This window comes from Suillus plorans, assembly GCF_016647745.1.
Source record: "Suillus plorans strain S12 chromosome Unknown HD556scaffold_89, whole genome shotgun sequence".
Taxonomy (NCBI): domain Eukaryota; kingdom Fungi; phylum Basidiomycota; class Agaricomycetes; order Boletales; family Suillaceae; genus Suillus; species Suillus plorans.
Window position 1 is genome coordinate 53138 of NW_024537473.1, and position 26045 is coordinate 79182.

At 47.2% G+C, this 26045-nt stretch overlaps 8 protein-coding genes across 8 annotated transcripts; 4 read left to right on the forward strand and 4 right to left on the reverse strand.

Moving 5' to 3' along the window:
- Nucleotides 1–3022: 3022 nt before the first annotated feature.
- HD556DRAFT_1539467 (uncharacterized protein) lies at nt 3023–4212 on the reverse strand. Its single transcript, XM_041309717.1, has 11 exons — nt 4190–4212; nt 4006–4116; nt 3838–3944; nt 3765–3775; nt 3670–3692; nt 3591–3610; nt 3524–3538; nt 3435–3473; nt 3343–3371; nt 3272–3285; nt 3023–3218 (listed from the first exon to the last, which is right to left on the reverse strand). The coding sequence occupies exons 3-11, from the start codon at nt 3856–3858 to the stop codon at nt 3109–3111; spliced, it is 282 nt and encodes a 93-aa protein (XP_041154085.1). The 5' UTR covers nt 3859–3944; nt 4006–4116; nt 4190–4212; the 3' UTR covers nt 3023–3108.
- Nucleotides 4213–5821: 1609 nt separating this feature from the next.
- Nucleotides 5822–10428, reverse strand: HD556DRAFT_1530891 (mediator complex subunit MED14-domain-containing protein). The gene is made up of 19 exons (XM_041309474.1): nt 10174–10428; nt 9988–10120; nt 9847–9938; nt 9715–9793; nt 9533–9665; nt 9342–9482; nt 9104–9289; nt 9009–9052; nt 8869–8957; nt 8526–8817; nt 8325–8472; nt 8073–8275; nt 7944–8022; nt 7573–7894; nt 7475–7522; nt 6953–7422; nt 6816–6901; nt 6335–6765; nt 5822–6282 (listed from the first exon to the last, which is right to left on the reverse strand). Exons 1-19 carry the CDS (start codon nt 10311–10313, stop codon nt 5985–5987), a joined length of 3414 nt encoding a protein of 1137 aa, XP_041154086.1. The 5' UTR covers nt 10314–10428; the 3' UTR covers nt 5822–5984.
- A 110-nt stretch (nt 10429–10538) lies between these two features.
- HD556DRAFT_1016911 (chaperonin GroL) lies at nt 10539–12895 on the forward strand. The gene is made up of 4 exons (XM_041295888.1): nt 10539–10821; nt 10888–10938; nt 10992–11052; nt 11108–12895. Exons 1-4 carry the CDS (start codon nt 10656–10658, stop codon nt 12591–12593), a joined length of 1764 nt encoding a protein of 587 aa, XP_041154087.1. The 5' UTR covers nt 10539–10655; the 3' UTR covers nt 12594–12895.
- Nucleotides 12896–14348: 1453 nt separating this feature from the next.
- On the forward strand, nt 14349–14851 carry HD556DRAFT_1313299 (uncharacterized protein; the record flags this gene model as incomplete). The annotated part of the gene is made up of 2 exons (XM_041300774.1): nt 14349–14649; nt 14703–14851. The coding sequence occupies 2 exons, from the start codon at nt 14349–14351 to the stop codon at nt 14849–14851; spliced, it is 450 nt and encodes a 149-aa protein (XP_041154088.1).
- Nucleotides 14852–15156: 305 nt separating this feature from the next.
- On the reverse strand, nt 15157–15992 carry HD556DRAFT_1413677 (uncharacterized protein). Its single transcript, XM_041304255.1, has 3 exons — nt 15903–15992; nt 15548–15853; nt 15157–15496 (listed from the first exon to the last, which is right to left on the reverse strand). Exons 1-3 carry the CDS (start codon nt 15924–15926, stop codon nt 15221–15223), a joined length of 606 nt encoding a protein of 201 aa, XP_041154089.1. The 5' UTR covers nt 15927–15992; the 3' UTR covers nt 15157–15220.
- Nucleotides 15993–18010: 2018 nt separating this feature from the next.
- HD556DRAFT_1017003 (uncharacterized protein) lies at nt 18011–19592 on the forward strand. The gene is made up of 2 exons (XM_041295889.1): nt 18011–18056; nt 18130–19592. Exon 2 carries the CDS (start codon nt 18337–18339, stop codon nt 19456–19458), a length of 1122 nt encoding a protein of 373 aa, XP_041154090.1. The 5' UTR covers nt 18011–18056; nt 18130–18336; the 3' UTR covers nt 19459–19592.
- A 702-nt stretch (nt 19593–20294) lies between these two features.
- On the reverse strand, nt 20295–21575 carry HD556DRAFT_1247975 (Alpha/beta hydrolase fold-1; the record flags this gene model as incomplete). The annotated part of the gene is made up of 5 exons (XM_041298739.1): nt 20295–20390; nt 20458–20542; nt 20603–21158; nt 21209–21373; nt 21422–21575. 5 exons carry the CDS (start codon nt 21573–21575, stop codon nt 20295–20297), a joined length of 1056 nt encoding a protein of 351 aa, XP_041154091.1.
- Nucleotides 21576–23458: 1883 nt separating this feature from the next.
- On the forward strand, nt 23459–25605 carry HD556DRAFT_1413761 (uncharacterized protein). The gene is made up of 20 exons (XM_041304256.1): nt 23459–23545; nt 23614–23632; nt 23689–23767; nt 23819–23832; nt 23882–23977; nt 24032–24041; nt 24100–24123; nt 24173–24198; nt 24249–24274; nt 24328–24362; nt 24417–24441; nt 24497–24508; nt 24570–24585; nt 24637–24664; nt 24713–24819; nt 24873–24932; nt 24993–25020; nt 25071–25125; nt 25189–25213; nt 25267–25605. Exons 1-20 carry the CDS (start codon nt 23509–23511, stop codon nt 25346–25348), a joined length of 804 nt encoding a protein of 267 aa, XP_041154092.1. The 5' UTR covers nt 23459–23508; the 3' UTR covers nt 25349–25605.
- Nucleotides 25606–26045: the final 440 nt, after the last annotated feature.

A 26045-nucleotide genomic window follows, 5' to 3' on the forward strand; every position in this document is an offset into this window, starting at 1 on the left:
CATCCAGCACTCAGGGCTTGTATACGTAGGCTTCATCGGTGCCTTACAGTCCGTAGGCGGTGTAAGCTTGCACGTGTCAACACAGGTCCATTGTACTTGTCGAGAAGAAATTGTCGGCACTGTAGCGGCACTGGCGACATTGGAACCGACAAGAATTGCGAGGAAAACGATTTGAGAGACTTTCATGGTATCTGGTATAACTATGTATCAGCCTGTGATACGATCATGCTTATAGGAAAACCACACACCGATGGAAAATTTGATTGTGCGATGTGCGCGAAGTTACGATGACAAAGTATCAGAAGAGCTGTTATACATTCGTTCAATGAAATGCACATAGTGTTTCGTAAGAGGACTACTCACTGCAACCGGAAGTGCTTGTCTGAGGCCTTTTCAACTTAACCGTGTTCGTTTTATACCTGTTCTCGTCAGTGGTGAGACTATACTCGGAGAAGAAGCTTTATACCGAGAATATGAAATTCGTCTCCTTGGCAAGGCGCATGATATCCAAAAATCTACGAAAGGATGGACCCGGTCTTGGCGTCTCGTGGCTGCCTAGTGGCTTTGGCTGGCAGCCAAGGGATATCTTTGGCGTTACCCCACATGCCGAACTCTTGCCTCATGTTGACCCTCAGGGCATACTGCACATGTCCATGTACAGTCTCGAAGTACAGAAAGTTGGAGAAAGCTTGAGTTTCGCGTCTATTGCGGTGGAGCATGATGATCTTAATATTGAAATCCACCTCATGCTACGATATGCTGAGCTCTTCCGTAAAAGGCCACCTCAGACTGGAATATATATTATCGGGGGGATATTGGAGCCTTCCAATAACGGCCGCGACCCTGCCTTCTTTGGTCCACCTAGCTTGCGACAGCAAATTGCAAATAACAGGCGTTCTTGAATTGGAAAGCGGAAAAGGGACAGGGCGAAGTTGTACTGGCGACCTTTGGGGAACAGAGTGGGTCGTTTGAAGGTGTCCCCAACTGGTGGCTTTTACTAGCAACCGATGATGAAGGAAAGACATGGAGAAGATTCGGAATAGCTATCAGCCACGAAGTTTATACTGACTCGATCTCACGAAAGAGATTTAGTATTCGGTGATATGAAAATACAAACTACTACTGTGTAGATTATATATCCTGTATACATGGAGATTCGGAGTACTTGCTAAGAGAAATAATCTTGAGTCATTTTTTCATGTAGATTCTAGAACCCTGACTCCGGAGAGCCGGAGGACATTGACACTGCTCAATTAGGACAAAGCTTGAAATTACTCCTCATGAGTCTTTTTTATCTTATGTAAGAGAACCCTTCTCGAGCACTCACGCTAGTGACGCTTCAAGCATTGGTGTCAAGTATCTCAGCGGTGCAGGCAGTAATATTGATTCCCCTTTTTTCACGCTCATCATAACTGCAACAGCAATGGTCGGTCGTTTCAACAGCCTGTCAGACGGGCCACGAGCAAGAGTAGGCATGGTCGAACATTTTCAGATGAATTCAAACATCCACATTGCTCAAACAGCATGAAAATATGTCCAAAAGCAGCTGTATTGTGATTGGCGGCTCCGAACTAGTAGGTATCACACCATCAACCATGGTACCAAAGCGAAAGCAGAAACATGACTCACTGTCGCGATTTGCCCCCGGGCTGCCGGCCCAATTTTAAACCGACTACTACTGGCAGACCAAAACTGGGTCTGATCCCGCAGCCTAAGGCGTGCAGGTGAGTCATGTGGTTGAACCCGGGTTGTACAGTGACCTGCTCATACTCACGGAAGCACCGGCACAAATCAAGCCATCGCAGCAATCGTAATACGTTTTGCAACGTTGATTCGCAGTCAAACATGCACTGACAAACATAGATGCTGTCAAAGCAACAACAACGGTAAGGAGGGAGGAACACATCTTCTGTGTGCGGGGATATAATATTCTGAGGGGGTTTTCGGTGATACTCTGAAGATGGTGGAATACTATAAGACAACAGCCAGCTTTATATCATGTATATACTAATGGGCTCGATTCTGATCGTTTGTGGAATTGTCATTGCTGTCAGATCGCAGAAATTTCCCTGCAGGAGCGTGTTTGATTGATTGCGACCACGCTACAGTGTTATCATAACCCAATATCTCACTCATCGCTCCATCATTTAAACCATAGCGGCTCTTTCCGGCCTGTCAGCCACCTCGACGATAGTTTTTATCAGCGATATGAATTGCCCTGTCTCCTTCGTGCTCCCTTATTTTCTCCCTGTTGTCTTCCTCGTTATGGCTTCTGGTTCGTCACTTGTGCCCAATCATGCTACCACCCGCAGTGGGATTACTATCGCTGGGAAGATGCACCGCAAGATGGAGGAGTATGACAGCTGTGCTGGTGAATGGGGCAAGCGGATATCATCATGACGTGTTAGAATTGCTTCCATTCTGCAATTTCATTCCACGGTCGTAATGAAATAAAAGTGCTATCAGGATGAATCCAATGATGGACTCGCGGGAGGAAGAGCTTTGTGTATCCGTGCCTTTATATCGATGAAACAAATTACTTCATCGTCAAAGCACTGATAAATACACAGAATGCGGGTTCAAATTATATGCAGACCCTTTCAAACTGAGCAGCATGACTCGGAGTACAAGACAAGCACACATTGTCTGCATGCTGTGCGGACGACAGTGCATGATCAGCGGGTAATATAAAATTACAAACTACTGTGTAGATCATCGTGTAGAGATTTGGAGTACTTGCTAGAAATAATCAATATCAGGTATTAAGGACCGGGTTGGTTGACAGGCGTTCTGGATAATTTCAGCTTCAAGTTGTTACTTGATGCAACTGGCAATGTTTAGAGCCAGGAAGATAAGCATCGTCCTAGATCCCTGATACATGGCATACAACTGAGCAATCATGATGACTTGCATCATGTTTCAATTGAGTCAATAGCGCCGAGGAATTGCAACTGAGTAACTTGCCACACAACATAGCAGCTAAGACCACATCTGTCCTATTTATTGCGTAGTACATAATACCGCCTTAAACACCCAATTATTGATCACCATGGTAGCAGGATCAAACACTCCGACTCATACCTATTGAGTCATTATGTCGAGCCAAGTTCAATGGTCAGAATCACATCCACCCCTACAAATGAATGCAGTCATTGGATAGGAAGCAAATGATTGCAGAATACTCACTGCATCTGTTAGCGAGACCAGTCGAATATACTCTGTGTGCTGCTGGTCAGACGAATCGAACACAGCGCACACTAATGAGACATACGCAGAACATGAACACTAATTGTCAAAGATGAGCTATTAGTGCAGTATCAATCTGTTGGCCTCGACACATACACAGAATATGGTATTCCAACATAACGGATCTAAAACATTTTGGAGTCAGTACAACTTGCTGGCCACGCTATAGCACAACATGAAGTACGAACAATCAGATACAGCACAGTTACGAGAGACCAGCGTCGCCTCTGTCACGAATTCATTGTAATCTTCTATTTTCTCATCATATGGGACTTACCCAGATCAATTCGATCTATGACACTGTTCTTAGCGAGTTGGCTGCTCCAGGGATAACATCGACTTACCTCTTGTCCAAGTGTTAGTACTAGGAATATAGTGAAAATATAAGCGGTTTTAGAACACCATCAGGTTTATCCTGCTCACCCCAATCGTACACCACCATGACACTGGACAGCAGCGGCAATTGTGATACCGCAAGTCAATGTTAGATCGAGACATCACCAACTGATACGACGAACCCGTCGAATAGCTTAAAAAAGATCAAGCTGATGAACGACCACCAACTGGGATCATATGAGACTGAGGTCTGACCTTAGTCTCAAATGATCCCATATTCGAGGGATGGCTGCGAGCGACTCAGCGAGTAGTGGGGAATGTTAATGATGCGTGATGGTAGCGTTCGTGCGAGATATATACCACTGTTCAGCGCTTCTATCACCAATCATGATGGAGATAGATATCGATCAGTAGACTACTTACATAAATTCCATCAGTGAAGTTTCAGTTGTTGGTGATGTTGGTAACTGATTTCCAACGCGATTTTCGAGGTCGAGCTCGGAGCGGCCGTTTCCGTAATCGTCCGAGATCGATCTAACCAAGTGGAGGTCGTCCGTCACAGTGAGTGAAACATTCCAAACTGTTTAGCAGAAGAAGTTTGATGCACCGATGTGTTACGAATGGTCCAGTGATGCAGCTTGTTGATTGGTGGAGATCGTGTCGCAGTGCACCAATTGATGTAAGTCATCAGCCATCCGAGCTCAATCCGAGCTTCACACTTAGTACTCCACAAATGCGTAGAATCATCTGCCTGCGCATTTGCACCGATTCTCCTTGTATTTCAATATCGGGTACCCAAGACTGGGGGTACCAGGACCGACGCTAGTGTAGGGAACGGAAAGAAATTGGTTTCGTGGCAATTGGCAAAATGGCAGAAGTCGGCAATATGCATTGTGAGCGCTTTTCAAGCTATTTCCAACTATGTTTCTACTACGGCAAAAATAGGTTTGACCACTACAGGCCCTCTGATGCAGTCAAAAGTGCATCAATATTTCATCCTGATGCAAGTATCCCGAGCCTCGATTCTCGATTGAGTACATTAATCTCTTCAGCGAAGCTAACTGGCACAGTACCTCTGTCTAACTCACTCCAGTCGATGATACCGCCGTCTAGAAAATCCGGTACATCATCTGGAATTAAACCACTACCTGCCCCGTCATTTTCTCGCGGTTCAAGTTAGCCAGCTCCCCGTGTCTCGCGCTCGAATCTTTCAAGCTCTTTCATCAATTTCTCATCAGGAATTGATTTCGCATTCGCGAGATAGTCCTGCTCATCAGAGTCTGACACCAGGGGAGGAATCACTTTCAGGTAAATTCAAACATCCACATTGTTCGAGCGACTCGAAAAGTACGAAAATTTGACCAAAAACAATGGTACTAATTGGCTTCGAACTAGGTATTGCACCATCAACCATGATACCAAAGCAGAAGCAGAAACATGACTCACTGTTGCGATATGCTGCACTGGCTGCCAGCTCAATGTTCAAATGGCCCCGACATACAGGTCATAACTCGCTGCTAAGGTGCGCAGGTGAGACATGTGGTTGAATCCTGGTTACACAGCGAGCCGCTTATACTCACGCCATTATCGTGACAAATCAACTTAATTATGTTACTGCAGCAATCTTTATCTGTCGTGCAAGTTTCTGTCTCAGTTTGACATGCACTGACGGACATAGATACTGTCAAAGCAGCAACAACAACGAGGAGGGAGAACCGCATTTTCTGTGCGAGGTGATATGGAATTTTCTGAAGGGGATCTCGAATGATATCTCTGAGGACGGGGGAATACTGTAGGACGACCACCAGCTTTTATATCTTGCTTATACTCAGGGACATGATTTGGCAGAAATTTCGGTAGAACCTGCAGAAGCGTGTTCAATTACGAATATCGTATCATAACTGGGATCCTGAGTCATTATATTAGGCCCTGGTATAGTTCATGATATGTGGGTTCTTTCGCATGAACCATTGATTTGAACCGTATTCAAATCCGCACCGTCGCAGCGCTTCACTCATTGCAATCTGGAAATCCAAATTGCCTCACTTATGTCATTTACGTCCTGCTAGACTGTTTCATTCTGTGACTTGGCATCCGCTGCCTCATTTCTACCGGCCGTGCCTATTTGCGTGCTGGCGCTACTACGAGCCCCCTCAAATACACAAGGCGGGCCAGCTGAAAAAGAGTAAATATTAAGACTAGGAGGTGAGCGTTAACCTCAAGACCTTGCCTTCTGGGTTGTTGAAATTGTCAGGGCCGGTGATTAGAACCACAGACTTCACTGATGTAGAGTCATTAGTCGGCATGTTGGTAGGTAAGCTAATATAATGGCGTTTTTTCAAAAGAAGCATCCATTAGGTATATCAAGAATACCAATATGTAGAGTAGAGAAATCTTTGGGGTTATCTATCCCGCAACTTCTTCAACACTCGTTCATGCAATGCCCTTGCCACACCGCTCACAAAAGAGCTATCACAGACTACCCCGGCGTCGATGTAGGCCACCTTTGCGTGTTCGTCTTTTATACGTACAGATTTAATGGCGTCAGTAACAAGGGTCTTGAACTCTGGAATTGGTAGCAAACTAAGAAGCTCGGAAGACGGTGATGATGTTGAGGAGGAGCTTGAGCCGAAAAGAGAGTATGACGCATCTAGGATAGCAATCCGTTGTCCCGTCATTAATCGGAAGTCAAGAGCATGTCTAACCACATCATGTTCAGTTACAATTATGAGCATATAGTAAAGAACCGCACCTCAGGTCGCCATATAGCACCCTCCACCAGCCTAAGCCTTTGACATATGTGTCTACCCATGGTTCGGAGGTGTCGGTCTTGACCGCTATACGTGGCCGACCTCTACCACGTCCTGGAGACTGCTTAGAGTCACGGGAGCTCGCTCTCATGTGTTCAAGTTCCACTGCTATAGGAAGGGTATTTCGAAGGAGTTCAACAAGGCGATCAAGTGAGGATGCCAATGGGCCGTGGCGAAGAACATGGCGGAGATATGGCTCAGCTTCTTCATGGGGATTGGTCCGTAGTTGGTGGTTCGGGAAGTGAAGTTGAGGGGGAGCGAGAGAGGAAGGTTGTAAAAGGGTCGGCGAAGGTGCACAACGTGAAAAGCGTAGCTCGAAGGATCCACCTGTAGGCGATAGCTGGTCCGTACAAGTAATTAAGACCGTATAATCCTGCAGAAGTGGGGTGAGAGATTACTAGACAAATGGTCGTCAAAGCTCACTGAAGCATACGCAAACTCCACAGTTTGCAAGTCAAATGACAATAGTCTCACGTCTGGCCATTTCTTCCCTTTTGCCATTCGTGCCACTACATTGTGTAAGCATCAATAATACACCGACAACTTCAAGGACAGCGCACCTTCACGGGCAATGACAACCATCTTAGAAACGCGGGCCCACTCTTCTAGAAACTCGTCCACACAGGTGTCAACCTCTTCGGATAAAAAGGAGACCACAGCCTCAACCGCATCATAGATGATTCTTTTCGATGGACGAATGATATTTTTACTGCTAGACCCTGCCGCGGCACGCTTCCCGACTGGTTGTTGTACGTACTTCAATTTCACGCAGGTTACCACCTGTGCCTTCTTGTCTGACCACCAGTTCAATGGTATGACGCGGATGTTGGGCATGGCCGCCTCGGCTGCTGGTGCACCTGATAGAATGTCTGAGGACTGAACACAAAGTGCCGGTACAGAACGGGCAAGAGATGATTGAATGTGACCAAGCTCGGATATCTGTGGGAGGGTGATCGTAGGGTTGACATGGGTGTAGGGGATACCGCGGAGCTTAAACTGGCGCTCGACTCGGGTGTATGCAACGCGTGCGCTGGAAGAACAATTGAGAATTATTTAGATGACGAATGAATGAAGTTTCATACCAACAATATGCATATAGCTCCCGGAGTACTTGCGTCTCCAAGTTGAAACTACGCTTATATGTTAGCAACACAAACTGGGGAACTGAAAGATATCTCACCTATCTTCGCTTCTTGATAATTCTGGAGGGACATCATCTCGTCTTCTCTTTTGCAAAACCAGTGGCTCGTGCGACATAGATGAGATCACAACCTCATCCATGCCGGCGCCAGCACCCCTATCACCTCGTATTCGTCTCACATCAAGCCAGCCGATATCCTCCATAATCATGTTTCCAAACATCGTGTCCGAGAGCATTTTTGTCGATATGAGCGCGTACCTGAACTCTTCATCTGTGAGGACAAGTACGAGGTAGTGCGTGGGGAAGTTGGCAAGCTGGATATACATCATGCCGCGCGCTGCAGGTCCAAGCTTTTGAATCTCTAAGACGGAAGTGAGACGGAGTATGACTATGAATTGACAGTACCAAACCTTCTTTTGAGAAGTTTCGGTGCCGGAACACTTGGAAGCCAAGGTAGTTAGCTTTTTGTTCCACGATATCTGTAATTGTCTGCCAATACAATACAGTGAGGATTATGGTGCAAAAGTAAGCTGGCGCACGTTAAATCTTAGTCTGATTAGCACATCGAAAAGCATATTGGGTGCTTCGTTGAGTTTGTCAGAGAGGGCAGAAAATCGTGGTCCTCGGCCAGGTGCTGCAAGGTCGCCCGTATCTCGGATACTCAACCGGCCTGTCCTAGTGTCGATGGACACAATCGCGACTTCGTCGGCACAGAGATGCACGCGCAGAGAATGATAACCCCCTTGTGTGACATTAGCGCAAGATCAGAATCCTGATGGTTTTGTACCCACTTTCAAAAACTAGGACTACTTTGCCTGCAGGAGAGAATACTCGAACGGGACCCCTTTGAAGTTGGGCTTGGTAGAATCTCAGGATTGCTTGTGTGTGCACCTCGATCACTTTTCTCAACATCGACTCAAAGTCAATATTGTCAGACTCCTATCGAAATGCATATGTGAGCAACCTCATCGCGCAGGAAATCGTTGACATACAACCACAAGCTCTTTAACCGCAGCTATCGTTTCCTCAGCGTCGATATTGGCGGCCAACACGCCCTTCATCGGTTCCCATTTTGCGTCAAACTGCAAGTTTTCAACATCATCAGAAGGGCGCATGTCACCTAATTTTGACTTTTGCTGAAGCTCTGCAAGCATCCGCGCTATAGGCGATCGCACGCTTTTTTTGTCGACCTTTTCGACAATAGAAATGGTAAGGGTACCACCATGCGATGGTAATTTGAGACGATTGGGGGCCAACACGGGGACCCCGGGTTGCGGCGGTCGCCTGGATACACATGAGCAACAGGAGCATGGTCTATGAAACTGAGGGCCCTACATCCAATACGATACAGCAAGTGTTCTGCGCCCATCGCGCATCTCAACTTTGAGGAAATCAGCCCAGCCAAGGGAGCGCATCCTCTGAGCCTGTGGGAAAGCCGTCGACCAACAGCGTTGTGATCATGAAGATCTGCTTACTTGGTAGCACAATATTTCAAGTTGATAGGACATGGACATCATTTCTGTGCGTCTTCGTGAGTTCCCATCCAACGGCAAGAAACTCTTTCACTTACGAAGGAAATTAAAGAGCCTCACCAGGGGTGCATCTACCGTTCCTTCCGGAAGCTGCGGTCGCGGTGGATCTTCCGGATTCGGAGCAAATTCAGGTGTATCTGGGAGCGGAAGGTAACACGCCATCCGTATGTTAGCCTCGTCTGCAATATGTCGTCTGAGGACCCCAGTGGGCTCGGAAGGGAATTCTAGGTACACGGCATAAACGACGGTATGTAGTGAATCAGACGATATCAATACCTTGCATGCCCGTGAGGTCACCGCCCACGGTGATGAGGAACTTGACGCTAACAAAGAACCAGCCGTCATTCTTTTCTGCACCTCTTAGGCAGATGGCACTTTCGAACAACTTAGGGACCGAGAAGTGCACACGTCCATTAGCTGAGATAAATTGAGTAAGGAAATTTGTGGTGGCAAGCTCAGAAAGATACCAATGCGATGCTGGAGCATTTCCACCGGGATTATCTCCGACATACGGAGACGGTAGCGGATGGCGTGTTCCATGTCACTGAGCGTGCTTACAACCTCAGCATCTGTTAAGGGAGTGATTGGAATGATAGATTTCTATGGAAAGACATGAGTATAATCCAAGCATACGGAAGATGGAGAAAACCTTGATGGCAGACGGTAGCCGCTGATATGTGCCTGTAGTAAGGACATCCAGCGAGGTGAGTAAGTCATGATTTCGTAGCCTACGACATGGAATGCGTGAGGACGAGCGTGAGGGCGTGTAATGTTCCTGTACCTGGCAGGGTCCAAGCTTTCTTTTGCATACGTCAGGCCTTTCATGACATCTTCGAATTGCTGGTTCTGATTCATGAGGAAAGCAGTGATGTTCTGGAAAATGATATGAAGCACAAAGCATTGATAAAAACGCGTCACTCGCCATGCATTTCTGTACGGTCTCTGCATCCCGCGCCCATTTAGTGATGGCATACAGCTTTACAACTTGTTTCTTAGTCTTCACGACCCAATCGGCGAGTGTGCGTTTTCGAGCACCATCGGACATGTTTGGAAGACTTGATAGAGTTTTTTTCAAAGAATTTGTAGAGTTAACATGTGAGATACTCACGTCTCAGCAAGCTCAGACAACTCAGCATAGATGGCCTGGGCCACTCTAGAAAGAAGGTCGCCCAGCGGAACCTGGCCATCAAGAACTATAGGGAGCTCGTTCTCAAGCTCCTCTATAGAGGGCTCGTGGTAACCGTTCATATCATTAATGATGACTGCCAGTTTGTGAGCTGCAAGTTAGCGCAATAGTCCGTCAGACCGTTGGCGCTGCGAGGTAATGGTTATTGACCAGGAGCCGTCACGTGTGTCGTGACACTCTATGTCAAATATAGTAAGTAATCATTTTTCTTTTTCAAGGTTTACATAACGTGCAGTCACATAATGGTCACACCAAGTAACTGTATTTGGTTACATAATCAGGGAAATTCTAGATTTTTCCTGGAACTTTTTTATTGCAAGCTTTTACCACCTCTCTTTTCTATTCGTCCTTCCTCTCTTCTTTGAAGTTCGTCTTCCTGATTCTAATTCGTTGTTGAAGTAGCTATGCACACGTCTTCCCGTACCCTCCGTCGCGCTGCCGCAAAGGTTAAGCCTACTTTGACCCGCAGTGTACACAAGGAGATCAAGTTCAGTAATGACGGTCGTGCTAGCATCCTCAAGGGTGTCGACGTCCTTGCTAATGCTGTCAGTGTCACCCTCGGTCCAAAAGGTTAGTATCACCCCTTCACTCTCGCGAACCGAATGTGAATTCAAAAAAAAAATCGCGATTTCACAGGCCGCAACGTCATTATTGAGCAGAGCTTTGGTGGCCCAAAAATCACGAAGGGTAAACCCTTTTTCTCTCTATAGATCTACTGTTCTTACCTGAATCACCATCAGACGGAGTAACTGTGGCCAAAAGCATCAGTCTCAAGGACAAGTTCGAGAATCTCGGCGCCCGGTAAGTTCTTTTCGTCCCATTGTCAGCATACCATTCTTACGCGTTCCCGAAACAGGCTCGTGCAGGATGTCGCGCAAAAAACAAACGAAATTGCTGGTGACGGCACTACCACCGCAACCGTCCTCGCTCGTGCTATCTATGCCGAGGGTGTCAAGAATGTTGCGGCAGGGTGCAATCCCATGGATCTTCGTCGCGGTGCTCAATCTGCCGTACAAAAGGTTGTCCAGTTCTTGGAAGCCAATACCAAAACGATCACCACTACAGCTGAGATTGCACAAGTCGCCACTATCTCTGCTAACGGTGATGAGCATATTGGTGGGTTGATTGCGCAAGCAATGGAGAGAGTTGGGAAAGAGGGTGTCATCACCGTAAAAGAGGGCCGGACAACCGAAGATGAGATTGAGGTAACAGAGGGCATGCGCTTTGACCGCGGTTACATCTCCCCGTACTTCATCACCGACGTCAAGACTCAAAAAGTCGAATTCGAAAAGCCCTTCATTCTCCTCTCCGAGAAGAAAATTTCCTTGCTACAGGACATTCTTCCATCCCTCGAAACTGCTGCCTCAGCTCGCAGACCGCTGGTCATCATCGCAGAGGATGTTGATGGCGAAGCCCTCGCAGCTTGTATCCTTAACAAGCTCCGTGGCCAGCTCCAGGTCGCAGCCATTAAAGCACCTGGTTTCGGTGACAACCGTAAGAGCATCCTTGGCGACCTTGCCATCCTCACCGGCGGCTCAGTCTTCACTGATGAACTCGACGTGAAGCTTGAGCACGCAACAGCTGACCTCCTGGGCAGCACCGGCAGCATCACCATTACCAAGGAGGATACCATCGTCCTCAACGGTTCCGGCTCCAAGGATGCTATCTCAGCACGGTGCGAGCAGATTCGTGCAGTCCTGAATGACCCCACTACCTCCGAGTTTGACAAGTCCAAGCTCCAAGAACGTCTTGCGAAACTCTCAGGAGGTGTCGCTGTCATCAAAGTCGGTGGTTCATCTGAGGTCGAAGTCGGAGAGAAGAAAGACCGGTACGATGACGCACTTAACGCAACTCGTGCCGCTGTCGAGGAGGGTATTCTCCCGGGCGGTGGTGTCGCACTGCTCAAGGCTAGCCTTTCGCTCAAGACAGCTGTAGCCGGCGAACCTGCCTCCTCTGACCCCGACATCATCCCAACTGCCAACTTCGACCAGGGCCTCGGCGTCAGCATCATCCGCCGCGCATTGACACAGCCCGCACGCACAATCCTCACCAACGCGGGCGAAGAAGCAAGCGTCATCGTGGGCACGCTTATCAACTCGTCCAACTCCTCCTTCGCATACGGTTACGACGCGGCAAAGGGCGAGTACACTGACATGATCGCACGTGGTATCGTCGACCCGCTCAAGGTCGTACGGACAGCACTCGTAGATGCCGCAGGTGTCGCGAGCTTGCTGACCACGAGCGAATGCTGCGTTGTAGATGGTGAGGAGGACAAACCTGCTGGTGGTATGCCCGGTGGCATGGGAGGTATGGGTGGCATGGGTGGCATGGGCGGGTTTTAAGTAAGGAATGTTAAACCTTACCTGCGACTTTGTGACGCGCGGGGTACAATAATTCCTAAGCGCCGTCAGCACTTGAGTCGTCACTTCATTTATGCTGATTTATTATACTTGCTTTGTTGTTGCACGCCGTTACGCCCCCTTCACCATCATGCACTTCACGTATTTGTATCCCTCATAATTACTTGCATGGAATTCAAACACCACTCAGTCTACATGCTTTTGTGTGATCTTCAGTTTACATGGACGGGATGCTATGTACTAGTTGCACGAACAGTTGTGCTTTAATGGCCTGTCTGACCGAGTTCGCGGGTTCTAGCTGACGGACGCAAAAATCTCTCTCCAAAACCAGCATGATTTGCCAGTGATCTCTCTGTCGCCCACCCTGCTTGCCTCTTGTCAAGTTGTCTTCCCTGCAGATTTATCATCAGCTGCACGCCACATTTACATTATCGCAATCCATACAGAGGTCTTACAGGAAAGCTTGAAGTTACGCAATTGGTCAGTCAATCTTATTCTAGGTTGCATGGGACGCATGCGGAAAACAGAATACCACACCGCCCTTCTCAGCAGTGTAAAGTCGCTACCCAAGTTTCTCTGCCCCGCATGGTTCTCGTACTAGTGGCCAGTTGTGACATCTGCAGGGTCCGCGCTTGCGGCCATCTGGCCAGTTCGTTCTGCCAGAGTCAAGTAACTGGAAGCAGAATAGGCAGTAAGGAAGATGAAACAATGATTGTGATCCGCGCAATCAACGTGGCAGAGCCGTCCGGAAGAACTGCAACAGTTAACTGCAGAAGATAGTTGCAGAGCGGAGGAAGCTAGGCTCACTGCTGGTTATAAACGGTTCAAAGGTGTTCGCCCCGAGTGTCGCCCTTCAGAGGAAGATATCGGTCGGATGAAGGCCCAGTATCATTACAGTCTGGGATTCATCCACATTCGCAGCCACTGGCTCTGCTAGAGCTGGCGAGTCGTCCTTCCTCAATGCCGTCCGTGGCTTGTCCAGAAATCATCCCATAGCCGCTTCTACGAGATTCATCGAGATCACTAGCACCGTCACGAGCTAACCTGATCCATGCCTGAACTCCCGGATGATTTGGTATCACGTTCACGGATCAGGCACTCGAAAGGTGTCTGACTGGAAGTACTTCAAAGACATGGGCCTCTAACGTTTCGACCCCGGCATGGACGACGAAACACGTTCTCTGTTCCGGCTGACGAGATCACAAGAGCAGAACAGGTCCATCGATGAAACGTGCCAGAATGTCCAAATGAACCTTGAGGAGGGGAACCTCCCTCGTAAGCAGGTCTACATCATTTGCATGGACGCCATGCTTCAGACAGTGTGCAACATAACGTTAAGTTCATAGAAGAGGACGAGTAATGGGATCTTACATAAGAGATAGTATATACTTGAGATATTCACGAAAGCCCACATATTGAGGCCTTGAGCGCAAGGTCTCAATTAGACTATACGAGATTTGAATCGTGCATGGTGGGCGTCAAGTATTTGATATCGGACCCACAATGCCTGCAAAACGGGTTATATATAATGTGGAAGCATTCTTGCACATGCATGTTGTTAGTGATCCGGGAATTTCTTTACGTTCAACAAAAGCCTCCTGGGCCCCCACTAATGTTGACAATCGTTCAAGTTTGAAGCTCCGTCTGTATGGTAGCATAAGTATGTGCCTTCACCTCATGCTTTACGTATAGCCTGGGTTCCCAATACTGGGGATACTTTCTACAATCTCTACCAAGATGCCTGACGTAACAGTAATCAATAACCTTACCGAAGAAATCCATGTTGCTTTCTTCTTAGGCGTCCCTACCAATTGGAAAAATCAGCTCAAGCCCGGAGAACGTTGGACAACGCACCTCGCCAGCCTCCCGCATCGTTTTGAAGCGCGCTCTGTGACGGAGAGTCGCGAGTTCAGTCGCGATGAATCCATGGAGATGCTTGCAACCATCGGAGGCGCTTGCGCTGCCGGTACTGCTTCTGTAGTTACAGGGGTTGTTGGCATACCCGCTTCAGTGCCGCTTATGGCTATTGCGAATGCTGGTGAATTTTGGTTTTTTTATATGTAACATCATGATGTCGATGTCCGTTGACAGGTGGTGCAAAATATGGTGGATGGGGTGCACATGGGAGGAAGTGTACCGCGAGAGTGTGGGTGCCATTGTGGCACCATCGGGAGTATTCAGTTAGAGTGGTTGATGGGAAGTGTGTTCTATGGGAAGTCGGTGCTAATAGATTGGTCTAATAGCTATCGCTGTTTTCCGGACTGCGCGTTTCATTTGATTGTCATTATGTACACATTGGCAGTAGCTAGTAGGGCCTGCACGATAAACTATGCCAACGTCCTGTATATGATTTTGTAGTAGGGGTACTTACTAGTTGTCGGGAGCTTCGGAGTCGGGTACGAGCGCAGAAAGGCACATAATGAAGTGACAAAGGACATCGACCAAGGTTCATCTCATATATCTTGTTTCACTCTTAGTATTTTCCCCTGGTATGCAGATAAAATTACAAGTTGTTGACAGGACATAGTGCGCATGCTACTGGTACAGTGAACGTTGCGAAACGAATTCAAAGAGACAGCTCCAGTCAGTTTTTACCACTAAACACACATTCAGTCACCTCCTGCTGCTGCCCTTGCGGCCTTCTGTTTCTTCTTTCTTTCTTTTCTCTTCGCACTCCCGTTCCTCCGTTTCCCGAAGTACGGGTTTGTGATCTCCTTTAGCAACTCCTTCCCGCCTTGATACACATTCTCCTTCGGAAAGAATTTCTCCGGCTCCCGGAGAGTATATGCTGTCAACTCTCCCAAGGTCGGAAACAGCCTCGCAGGCTTCCCAGTCCTCGCAGAATCAACCAGGTCTACAAGGTTGACACGCGTGTCCCAAACGCACTACACAAGCACATCAGCCACGATGACTCGCTGAAATAACGATCTACAAACCTGACGACACGCCTCAATCGAATCCGGAACAGGATCGATTCTAAGCACGCGGCACAAATTTTGCCAGTTCGAAATATTGTTTCCGTCATTCCCGAAACGCTCATTGAATTCCTGAACGAGCGCGTCTTTGAACCCCTTGCATACTTCGCGCCTCTCTGGATCTTGGACGTCACATCTCAGGACCTTGATGAGGCGGTCTAAGTTCTTGTTTGAGGACTGGTTTTCGTCGAAGGAGAATGAATTGAATTGAGCGAAAAAGGCGGCGAGGGGCGTGCGCTTTGGTTTTTGGTTTTTGCGCTTTTTGCGCTATATTTTTCTATCAAGATAGAGTCAAAGGAATTTGTTCGGAGTTTACCTGTGTTTGCTTTGTACGGGACATAGTATATGGGAGGGCTTATAGGACGCAAAAGATGGGAGAAACCCCTGTGCTGTGCCACATCGCGAACAGACTCTTACTATATGTAAGGGATATCGAAGCGTTCAGATCCACCTCGTGGCTTACATGCATGCCCAGGTACCCACGAAGAACCCTGTGAAGAAGGATCGTCGTAAGCTAGATATGGTAACTGACCCACAAATTGATGAAGATAGTTGTGATTCTCCGCCGCGACACTTGAAAGTATGCACTGCACGGATAATGCAACATACCACGACTCGTATTGAGCACGAAAACCCAAACTGTAGGCACGCTCCCATGGGCGGTGCACTGAAGGGCGCCCACACATTACGGCCATGCACGAGTTGTTACAAGCACCCCACAATGGTATCAGTGTAGAAAACCTCGTGTTATGGGGGTGGTTGGGGGGTGGCCGTAAAGATATACCATCTCTGCTGCGACTGCACGGATGCCATGAGGCAACCAGAATTATGCACACCAAGTCCTATCAAGAAGTGACCGAGAATGTTGAACCCTTGTTTCGAGGCACGCGTGCAAGGATATCGATAGTGGATTGTGGGGCCAACGTGATTAGCTTCATAAATAAACCAAACATTAAAAACACACGCTGTGCCAAGTCTCACTGTTCTTGTGACTTCGAGGTAGATGATAGAGAAGTACTTTTGATTTGATTTGATTCGAGCTGATACTATATACATACAGTGTACCGGTGCAGGGACTGGTGAACATATCCACCATGCCATGCACGTAGAAATGTTTACCATTTCCTACACCGGTATCGTACGAGCAGCATGTACATAAGTCAGATGCGAACTCGAACGCGGGTTCAAGCTTCAATATCGATATTCTAGCCCGAGCCTTGCCATGTCTTCCCAATATTAACGTCTTCGTCGAAGATACCACCACCACCTCGTGTGTTCGAGATGGTAGAGCTGACAACCTGCAACACTGTTCATCTCGAACAAAAGAGGGAGAGCGAGGGAGCGTTTTTTTTGTTCGAGCTGGATTTGTTCATGACGAGTCAGGTTAAGTTGTTGTCAATAAAGAGTATGTGGTTGTGCAGGACGCACATATTTTCCCCTGCTATGTACAGTGTTGTCCCTTCACTATAAGACTGTCAATGTCATTCGTAGGCTGGTCATTCCTAATCGGAGCGGGAAAAAGAAGTTGGCATCGGTTTTTGCTAGACGGTCGAGGTGACCTACTGTGCTCGATGTGCATGTTTTATGCAAGAATGGGATGCCACATCAAACATCGTACGAGCATGATGCAAGGCGACATGATGCGGACGAGCTTGGAAATGGCTTACTACGATGGACGCAAATATCGGGGAATGGTTGAAAGGTGGCGATATAAGATGTGTTGAAAAGTACGTGGGCCACAGGTGAATCGCAGCGAGGTAGTGGTGAGAGGAGTTGAAAGTTGGTTAGAAAGGCCGAACGCCTTTCATGAGCCGTTCTCGATATCCTTTGAGGGATGTTGTACGAGGGTGATTGAGGAAGTAGGGCATATATATCAGCCACCGGTGAGATGAGTCTGAGCTCAACGGGGTTTTAACTGTAAACTCCGCAGATAGTATGATCTATTTAACAGCTGATGAACGGAGATTTCACTACACTCTTAATGATACTAGAGATCGATATCCTAGTATACCATAGTTTGCTGAACAACCCGTTGTCCTGCGAATAGGCCATCTGACTTGTCTGGCCCATGTGTAGCCTGGTTCGAGCAACGCCGGGTGAGGGACTTCATGCGGAACTCTCCAGTGGAGGAGTGGTTGATATGCGTGGATAGGCCCAGCGAATCGTATGATGTGAGATTGTTGATCTTAGAGCTCAAGCTGACGACCACCAGGCTGCAATACTTCTGTCGTCCACATCTCGTACTTTTCAGTGAACATAGTGTTAAGTGTGTGATGTACTCAGCACACTTATTGCTATGTTTAGTTGGAAGGTCTCTGTTGCTTAAGCGTTTAAGCACAGCCAAATTTTCTTAGGCGCAACTCGACTCAGCGAGCGACTGTGTACAACAAGAGTGCCACAACAGAACCTGAATGAGCTCGTGTACGAGCATCAAGTCTGGTCAGAAGTGAGAATGCAGGTAAACTATATGGTTCGTGCTACCTTTGTTTCATCTTAATGATGACCTCTGCAAGTAATTAACAATGAGGAATTTCGCATGACAGGACCAGAGCACCACCGTGGATCAGAGCCAAGCACGTTGTCCGACCTAATAGAAGGAACAATAACGTTGCTATAGACCACTGGACCACAGCGCGTGGTCACTTACAATGCATCCACACTGCTGTGGATGACGCTGCAATTTATAAGGCAAGTATAAAATATCAAAGGTAGGACTCCTTCAATCCAGCTTCGCATCTTACTCGCCTGTCATGGACTCTATTTCCAAATTTCCGTTTACCAACCTTCCAACTGAACTTGCCTGCCGCATCCTCAGATATTCTGCACAAGCTACCTTTGATCAGACTGACAGATATCAGGTCAAAAGTCCATACTCCTCCGCACGCGCACTTTGTCTCGTCTCCAAAGATGTCAGGCGCATTGTGCTTCCCGAACTCCTACACACCATCTTGCTGCCGAAATCAGAAAACCTAAACAGGTTTGTCGATGCTCTACGTATGCAGGAAGAGTACGCGGAGATCCAAAAACAAAACGACCTTCGTTTGAAGCGCGGGGAGGAACAAATACCAAACGACCTCTATTTCCAGTATGCGCCTCACATACACAAGATATGGATTGGGTGCATTGACAACAACATCGTACCCAATCACTTGCTCCAATCAGACTATGCATCGGCGCGCAAGCTGACCATCAGCGTCCTGACTCCAGTGCTGCTCGCTGCGCCGTCCATTGCCCTTGGTTCGACAAGTCTGAAGCTTTTTTCAGAATGCCTGGAACACGCATGGAAGTCCCGTGCAGACACAAATGCCAACGACGAACATTCCCCCCCTCCTTGGAAGACACAAGCTCTGACGCTGTCGGGTGAGACAGTCGCCAACGGCCCATGGGAGCTCCTCACGAACACCCCTCAAGGATCCGCTTTCCTTTCCTCGATCTCTCACCTCACCTACGGGTCCCACACAACCACATTCGACTACAGCTTTTTTGTAGCCATGTCTTATGGCAGATCTCGAAACTACGACCTACCTCTGTGGATGAAGAGCTTGCTATGGCCTTCTTTCAAGAACCTTCAAACTTTCTCAATGGCCTACCCACATATCAAACCCCCTTTCGATATCTATGACTTCAATCAGTTCAGAGAGGGAAGAAAGGGAAGAAGCTTTCACGTGGAGCTGTTGACGTTATCTGCAGCCATGCTGCGCCGCAGCGATGATGCCCGTGATTGGAGGATAAATGCGTTTGCTGAGATTGGTCCAGGAGAGGAATGTATTCGAACGGAAGAAGTTCGGTTGAAGGTGTCCCATTTTCCCATAGAATTTTGGTATGATTTTGATGATTGGGAAAAAATTTGGGCGTGCGGGTTATGCGGCTGACGAGGGGTATTATGAAGCAGATGAGGGATATCAAGATATGATTTGTGTTGTATGTATGTACATGATTGTGATACTCGATGGACTTGGTCGTCTTGCGAATGATTCAAAAGAGGGACTTGATTATGGATCAAACAACCGAGGCAGATTATTCGAGAGCAGAGGAATTAGTACGCTGATTGAGGAGAGTTAAAGGTGAACGTATACGAGGCGTGTAACGAATGGGATGAGTACGTACCAGAGTGGCATTGAGAGCTATATCTTAACAGGTCAAGCCTTGGTTAATGTGCACCAACGTATCTCGGTTCCAGATCTTCGAAACAACTTTGAACTGACAAAAAGGCAGCTATGATGAGATATGGAACCAACAAAGGCCGGTGTCCAAAAAATTCCTTGCCAAGTCAATAGGTGATAGACGCATCGAGAATGCACGTCGAGTAGGGAAATGGTCCTTAGCTTAATCTTCGTGGCCGGGTTTCCGGGATGTTGTGACAATACTCGTGAGGCGTCGAGGGACTTGCTATAACAGCACTAAGCTCAACTTAATCTCCCGAACCTGTGTCTTCGAAGAAGTCACCTTAAAATCTTTCCGTGTCATAGTTGAATGTGCAGGTGTAACATGCACAATAAACTACTACACCAAGAGCCTCAAGTTTGAAATCACATGCATAGCGATGAAGCGCTTTTACAATATTGTAATTTTGACGCGTACGCAATTTGTTTTGATGAATTTACAATTTTTGTATGCAAGCGATATTGATAAGATCATATCTTTATGCGTAATATCAGCCAAACATCTCCGGACACCAAGGAACAACCGTAAAGACTCACCTACCATCCTACATCTTCGCCTTCGCGTTCCCCGAATCATTCACAATCTCATCCAGTATTTCTACGAGTGCCTCTCCAAGTTCGTCTGGTTTCTCTTGCGGAATCTAATAGATTTGAGAAGACGATATCTTACAACCCACTTCGACAGCAGAATAAGACAGAGCCACATACCAAATGTCCTGCCCCCTTGATAGTCCGCTGAGACACCACCCTGTGCTCCGCAGCGTCTAAAATTTCTTTCCTCGACTCTTTAGATCTACACGAACGCCATCACAACACTGTCAACCACGAACAGAAAAGAAAGAAGACAACGCACATAAACTCCTCAAAATCAGCCCAGACGACATGAACTCCCCTCCCAGCCTCCTCCACCGCCCTACATGCACGCCCAAGAGACTCGGTCTCCACCGTATGCGATAAACACGCATACAACGGGCTCTCCTCGTCTTTTCTCAATGTAGGTGTAACATAACTCTTCTTCCCCGTACCAAGGTGCGACTCATTCACCTCCTCAAATCCATACCTCACATAATCATCTACAACCCTCTTATCCCATTTCCTCCAAACGCCTTTCCCACCCACCAACCACCTCGTCAACGCTTCCCTATCTGTCCAACGATCGCGTTTAGCAAGTGACCCTCGGACGTTCGCGGCTCCGTGGATGGAGCGAGAGTCAGTCGGAGTGAGAGAAGGGAACATCAATGTAGGTTCGACCATTATGAGAGCAAAGGGTGTAAGAGAAGGGGGTATGGATGTGAGCGCCAATATCCAGAGCGTGCAACTCCCAGAATGAGCGATTCCTACGACAGTGCTGGATTTAAGAGAGGGAGTGGAGAGGAAGGCTCGGAGGTAGAGCGCGATATCTTTCGTTGCTTGAGGCAATGTTAGCATTAGTAGTAATACATAAGGAGGAAGAACGTACTACACATCGACTTCCCAGCTGCCTTGCGGGCATCAAGCACGGGGCGGTTGAGAAGTGCCGTTTGACCATGATTGGGGAAGTCAAGCACCCATATATCTCGAATCGTAGCGCGAGTTTGAGCGCGCGAAAGCAGGCGAGCGATAGTAGGGTCGTACTGTTCCTTGTCTGATGCACATTTGGGGTCAGGGCACGAGATTGGATGGAATAACTCACGACCAGCAATTCCGTGTGTGAACACAAGTGTGAGACCGTCTTTGGCGCAGGAGACGGGATAGTATAGTGTAGAACACTTGAGCTCTACTGGGTCTGAGCCTAGAGTTGTGTGTAATGATAGGACACGCCTCTCAGGTGCTGGAAGCTGGAACATTTCGGGCTCCAGTATTCAACCAAAATAGCCTGTAGGACGTTTGTTAGAAGACGACAACTTCGTCGCCTTGTAAGACACAAACTGATGGAGGAACCAAGGACAGTGTTACTACTACGCCGACTTTCTCCCAGACCATATTGGCAACGAGGTTCCGATTGCTTCGGTGAGTCGCATTTCTCATGGAAATCGGGTGTTGCCGGCGGCCAACTTCGAAGTCACTCGCTAATTCACCCTGATTCACAGCCCACATTACAACTGCAGGCCGAAGCCAAATATTCTGCTCGTTCGATGTAGGAAGCAGCGAGATATTATACGATAGGATGCCACTCCCTACACCGTACGATCGACTCGAACCAAACTCCTGCTGGATGAAATTCACAACACAGAACGCACCTGAGTTTGAGGAAGATGACAAATTGTGTGAGGACGACGACTTAAACTTGAAAGGACTAAGCATACACATTGTATCGCAGATAACAGGGCAAAACATACAAAATCCCTGTAACATGAATTCGCTCATGGTCGCCCAAACATCCACAGAACTACAAGGGCATCGTTCTCCGGAGTTAGCACATCGACGATTCTGCTGAGCGCTTGCTGACGCATCTCGACTCCAGCAAACAGACAACACACCTTGTGTACTATGCCCCATCCATTTAGCCACGAGCTTGCATGTGTTGATGGAGGCTTTTTCAAACTCGTTGCAACAGAATTCCTTCAGTGTCACGGTGTTAACATCCTCCGTAGAAACCGTGCGTTACTGTAGACAAAATTTGACGTCCGACTCGTTGGCCGAGTCTTTATTCACGTTTTGTCACTGGTCACCCTCGACAACGACATTGGCTCCTGGTATCGGATAATCTGCCGAGAATGGCTAGGGAATTCTGATTGATTGATGACATTGAAGGCGTTTTGTAATGCTAGGCAACTCCCTCGTGTCTCAGCCATCCCCACCTCACTTCAATTTGACGGCCCGCCTTGCAATGCATACCTCGCATCTTCTACCCCAACAGGATCACCGAAGTATCCATCGTATCCAATGGGTTTTTTTGCTAAACAATCAAATTTATTGTCCACAGGGTCAAGGACCTATGTCAAACATAGTCCCATTCGAGTGCGGGGCGTTTACTTCTGATCATACGTCAGCCTTCAGGAACTTGAAGGCACAACTACGTACGAAGGACCCGCCCCCTATTCGTACGATGCTCCGTGTTGGACGTGTGGCCACCATCAAGGGTCATAGATTCATGGTGCGCGATTGCGCATGGCATGGCGAATGGTCAAATCTTTAAAATGTCCCGACTTCTACCCTGTTTACATAGCATTGGAATGAGTGGGTTTCGGCAGAAAATCAAAGAACGGTCACATTCACGGCGACGGTTTGGGACTTACATTAGTGGATATCGGACCACATAGCAAACGAAAGGCCGAAGGGAAAGTTGGGCTGCGACTACTCGGGCTCGCTTGTACGTCTCTCCTTGAAGCTTTCAACACTGAGGGTCTGGTGGACGGAAAGGGGACGGCGTGATCAGTGACGGCTGATTCATATTCGCAAGTAACAAAAGCTGAGACGTTCATAGACTGTTGGAGTAGGAACCTACTGAGTAGCAACTCTCATCCTGGATCAGGCCTTACGCACCATACACAGGCTCGTTAGGGTCAGTCCAGCCTGTAAAGACATTGCCAGCTCGTTCATTTGTACGGCATTGCAGTGTACATTTAATCTTTTATATTCAACTTTGTGCGGAAATGTTTAACGTTTCATTTCAGGGTTTTACATAAGGTTTCATCGCTGGGCGTTACATCTTGGCCAATACTAGTAGTACCCTGAGTACCTGGATTATAAGTAAGTGGGTGCGTCTACCTTAAGTTGTCTTATGTAACCTCCCTTTGGTGCAGTGCCACTAAGCCATCTTCTTCCCAGCTTTCAGGAATGACGGACATGTCTGTAGTTGCAATCCAGTTCATAGGTAGGAGCAAAATATCGATATTCTTGCTTTGATGTCTACTGAGTACATATTACTGTTCAACCCTTTAGGGTTGACTATCTCTTTCGTGTCAGTATATCTCGGTTACCGAACCCATTGAACACCAACTTAAACGGCTCCGATAGGCAACTAGGTATTGCTGCTGCCCAGGGCTTCTGTTATTATAGAGCCTTCCCTCATGACATACGAATGCTAAAATATCTTGTGAGTACATGACAGTGGTATCATTTATACCCTCTAACCGAGGACTTTTAGGTAGTCACTGTCATGTTCATTTTCTACTATATCTATTGTGTACATCATTTAACTATGATCCAGGATTCTAAATGTCACCGGGACCTTATTGACCAGTTTCATGTACTGGTCGTTCTTTGTCAATTGTTTTCGAAGTACATCCCCGAGTTGTCAGGCATGGTGAGCGTCTCACGTGCATAGTCATGATGTTTTTCGGTTTTAACGCAGTTGCAGGGATACAGCAGTGAGCAAGATGTCTTCACTAGATTAAGCATACCCAACTTGAACTCGACTTATGGCAGGCAATGATCCTTCTCTTTGTGTCTGTGAGTTCTAAAGACGTTTTCAGAATCATTAATCTCACGTTCTTTCCAGATTACCCTACCATTCATGGTACAAAGGTACTACGCTGATCGCTATTGCGAGTGATGCTTACTTCTTGACACCGCAGTTTTTATTGTCATCGTGTATGGATAAGTAAGTTGTCATGCGTTAGTTGTATGTCGTTTTTAATTCAGCTGTGTACGCAGTCAGTGGCAAGAACATCTACGTCGCCATACCGATAGTGAGTATCCCATCACATTAACGAGGTCCATAAACTTACGTTGGCGAATAACAGATCCTATTTGCAGTTTCATCTTATGGTGAGTTCCATTGCGCACTGCATCTTGGTTATACTCTCAGACTTATTTATGATAGTGCTCGGTTTGAGTCAGTTGGCTGAACAATGTTTACTTTGTGCATGTGACTGACAGGTTCCCTTTGTGTGCAGTACTTATTCCGCCGCAGTGAGTTTTTTCGTGGTAAGACTCGAAAACCTAGTTTAATGACATATCCAGGGAGGCTGGGGCTTTCTCGAACGACGCAGTACGTCGGAGCATTTCCCCGAAGGCTATCCTGACATCGTTTTGGTAGATACTCAAAATCTCTGCCGCAGGAGCATTTCAGAGCGTTTTGTGTGATTCTACGATCAGTCTTTCTGTCTACTTTTACCTACGCCCTGCAAGAGCTGGTGTCTACCGGTAAGTCGATATACTGTGACCTAACCGTTAAAATATTCACCTGTGCGATGTAGCACGGACACCCGTATCCAGAACATAACCAAGAAATTCACCACCATGGGCTTTCTTGTGTGGCAAGTCTTGTACCGCTGTGATGCAATCCCAACTAAGTACCTTATTTCGTGACCCAACAGTTTGTTGGCTATCAGCATATTCATCTTGGTACGCAGCATGATCTATGCAAAACTTCTTAACTAAATAACAATGCCCAGTACTGGGCAAATGGGTTTGCTGCCATCGGAGGTGTAGCCATGGTTCTCAGAAGTTGTGAGTGATGTTTTCTCCTGAGTTACTTTCGTCCCACAGACTGAGATGGTATGCATCGAATAGCATATGCCAATTCGTTACTATCTACGTAAGTGAAACCGCGAGTTGATCATCCACATTAACTTATGGTGCGACTATTAGACTCAACGCCAGGGAGCTACCTAGTAGGCCTCAACCGATGGATATCGAGCTTCCAACTATTTCAGTGCATAATTCGAGATAAAGTGGCTACCCTGCGCGCATTGGGTTCCAGATCTTTGTGTCCCTGTGAATGCGATAACTCAACACTAACTTAAGAACATGAGCATATCCGTGTGCTCATTGCATGCAATGCAAGTCAATGGAACACCGCATCTTATACTAGTAGCTCCGGCGCGAGCATATGCATGCTGCCTATGCAGCTCAATCGTGGTCATCCAATTATTCACCATAAGATTCATACCGATGCCAAAACAATAAGTATCATAGGTACCGCAGGGCCATAGTGTTTGGATCCGTGGAGTGAGGTTTTGCGAGATGTAAAATTTCAAATTTCAGGCCCAGGCCTGAGGAGTCTCTTCATAGTCCTTTCCATTCCTCGCACTTGTAGACCTTAGTACCAACGATGATCGCAGCAATGGACCCATTACTATGGAATCTTCAAATACTATGTAATATGACACCGAGCGTACAGTGTATCATAATACTTTCGAGATGTATTATATATAGTCTATACCCAGCATGCAGTCCGAATTCATCGTTGTCCAAGTGATTATTAAAGAGCTGACTACACGACATCGTTGTTGCGGTCATCTGTGGTCGTTAAAGTTCCCACTGCACCGAGTATATTCAAAGTGGGCTAAAAAGGGATGGGCCGAAATATGTAGTTCATTGTGTGCACTGTAGAGTACATTATGTGATCGTGAAATTCACAATAAAGG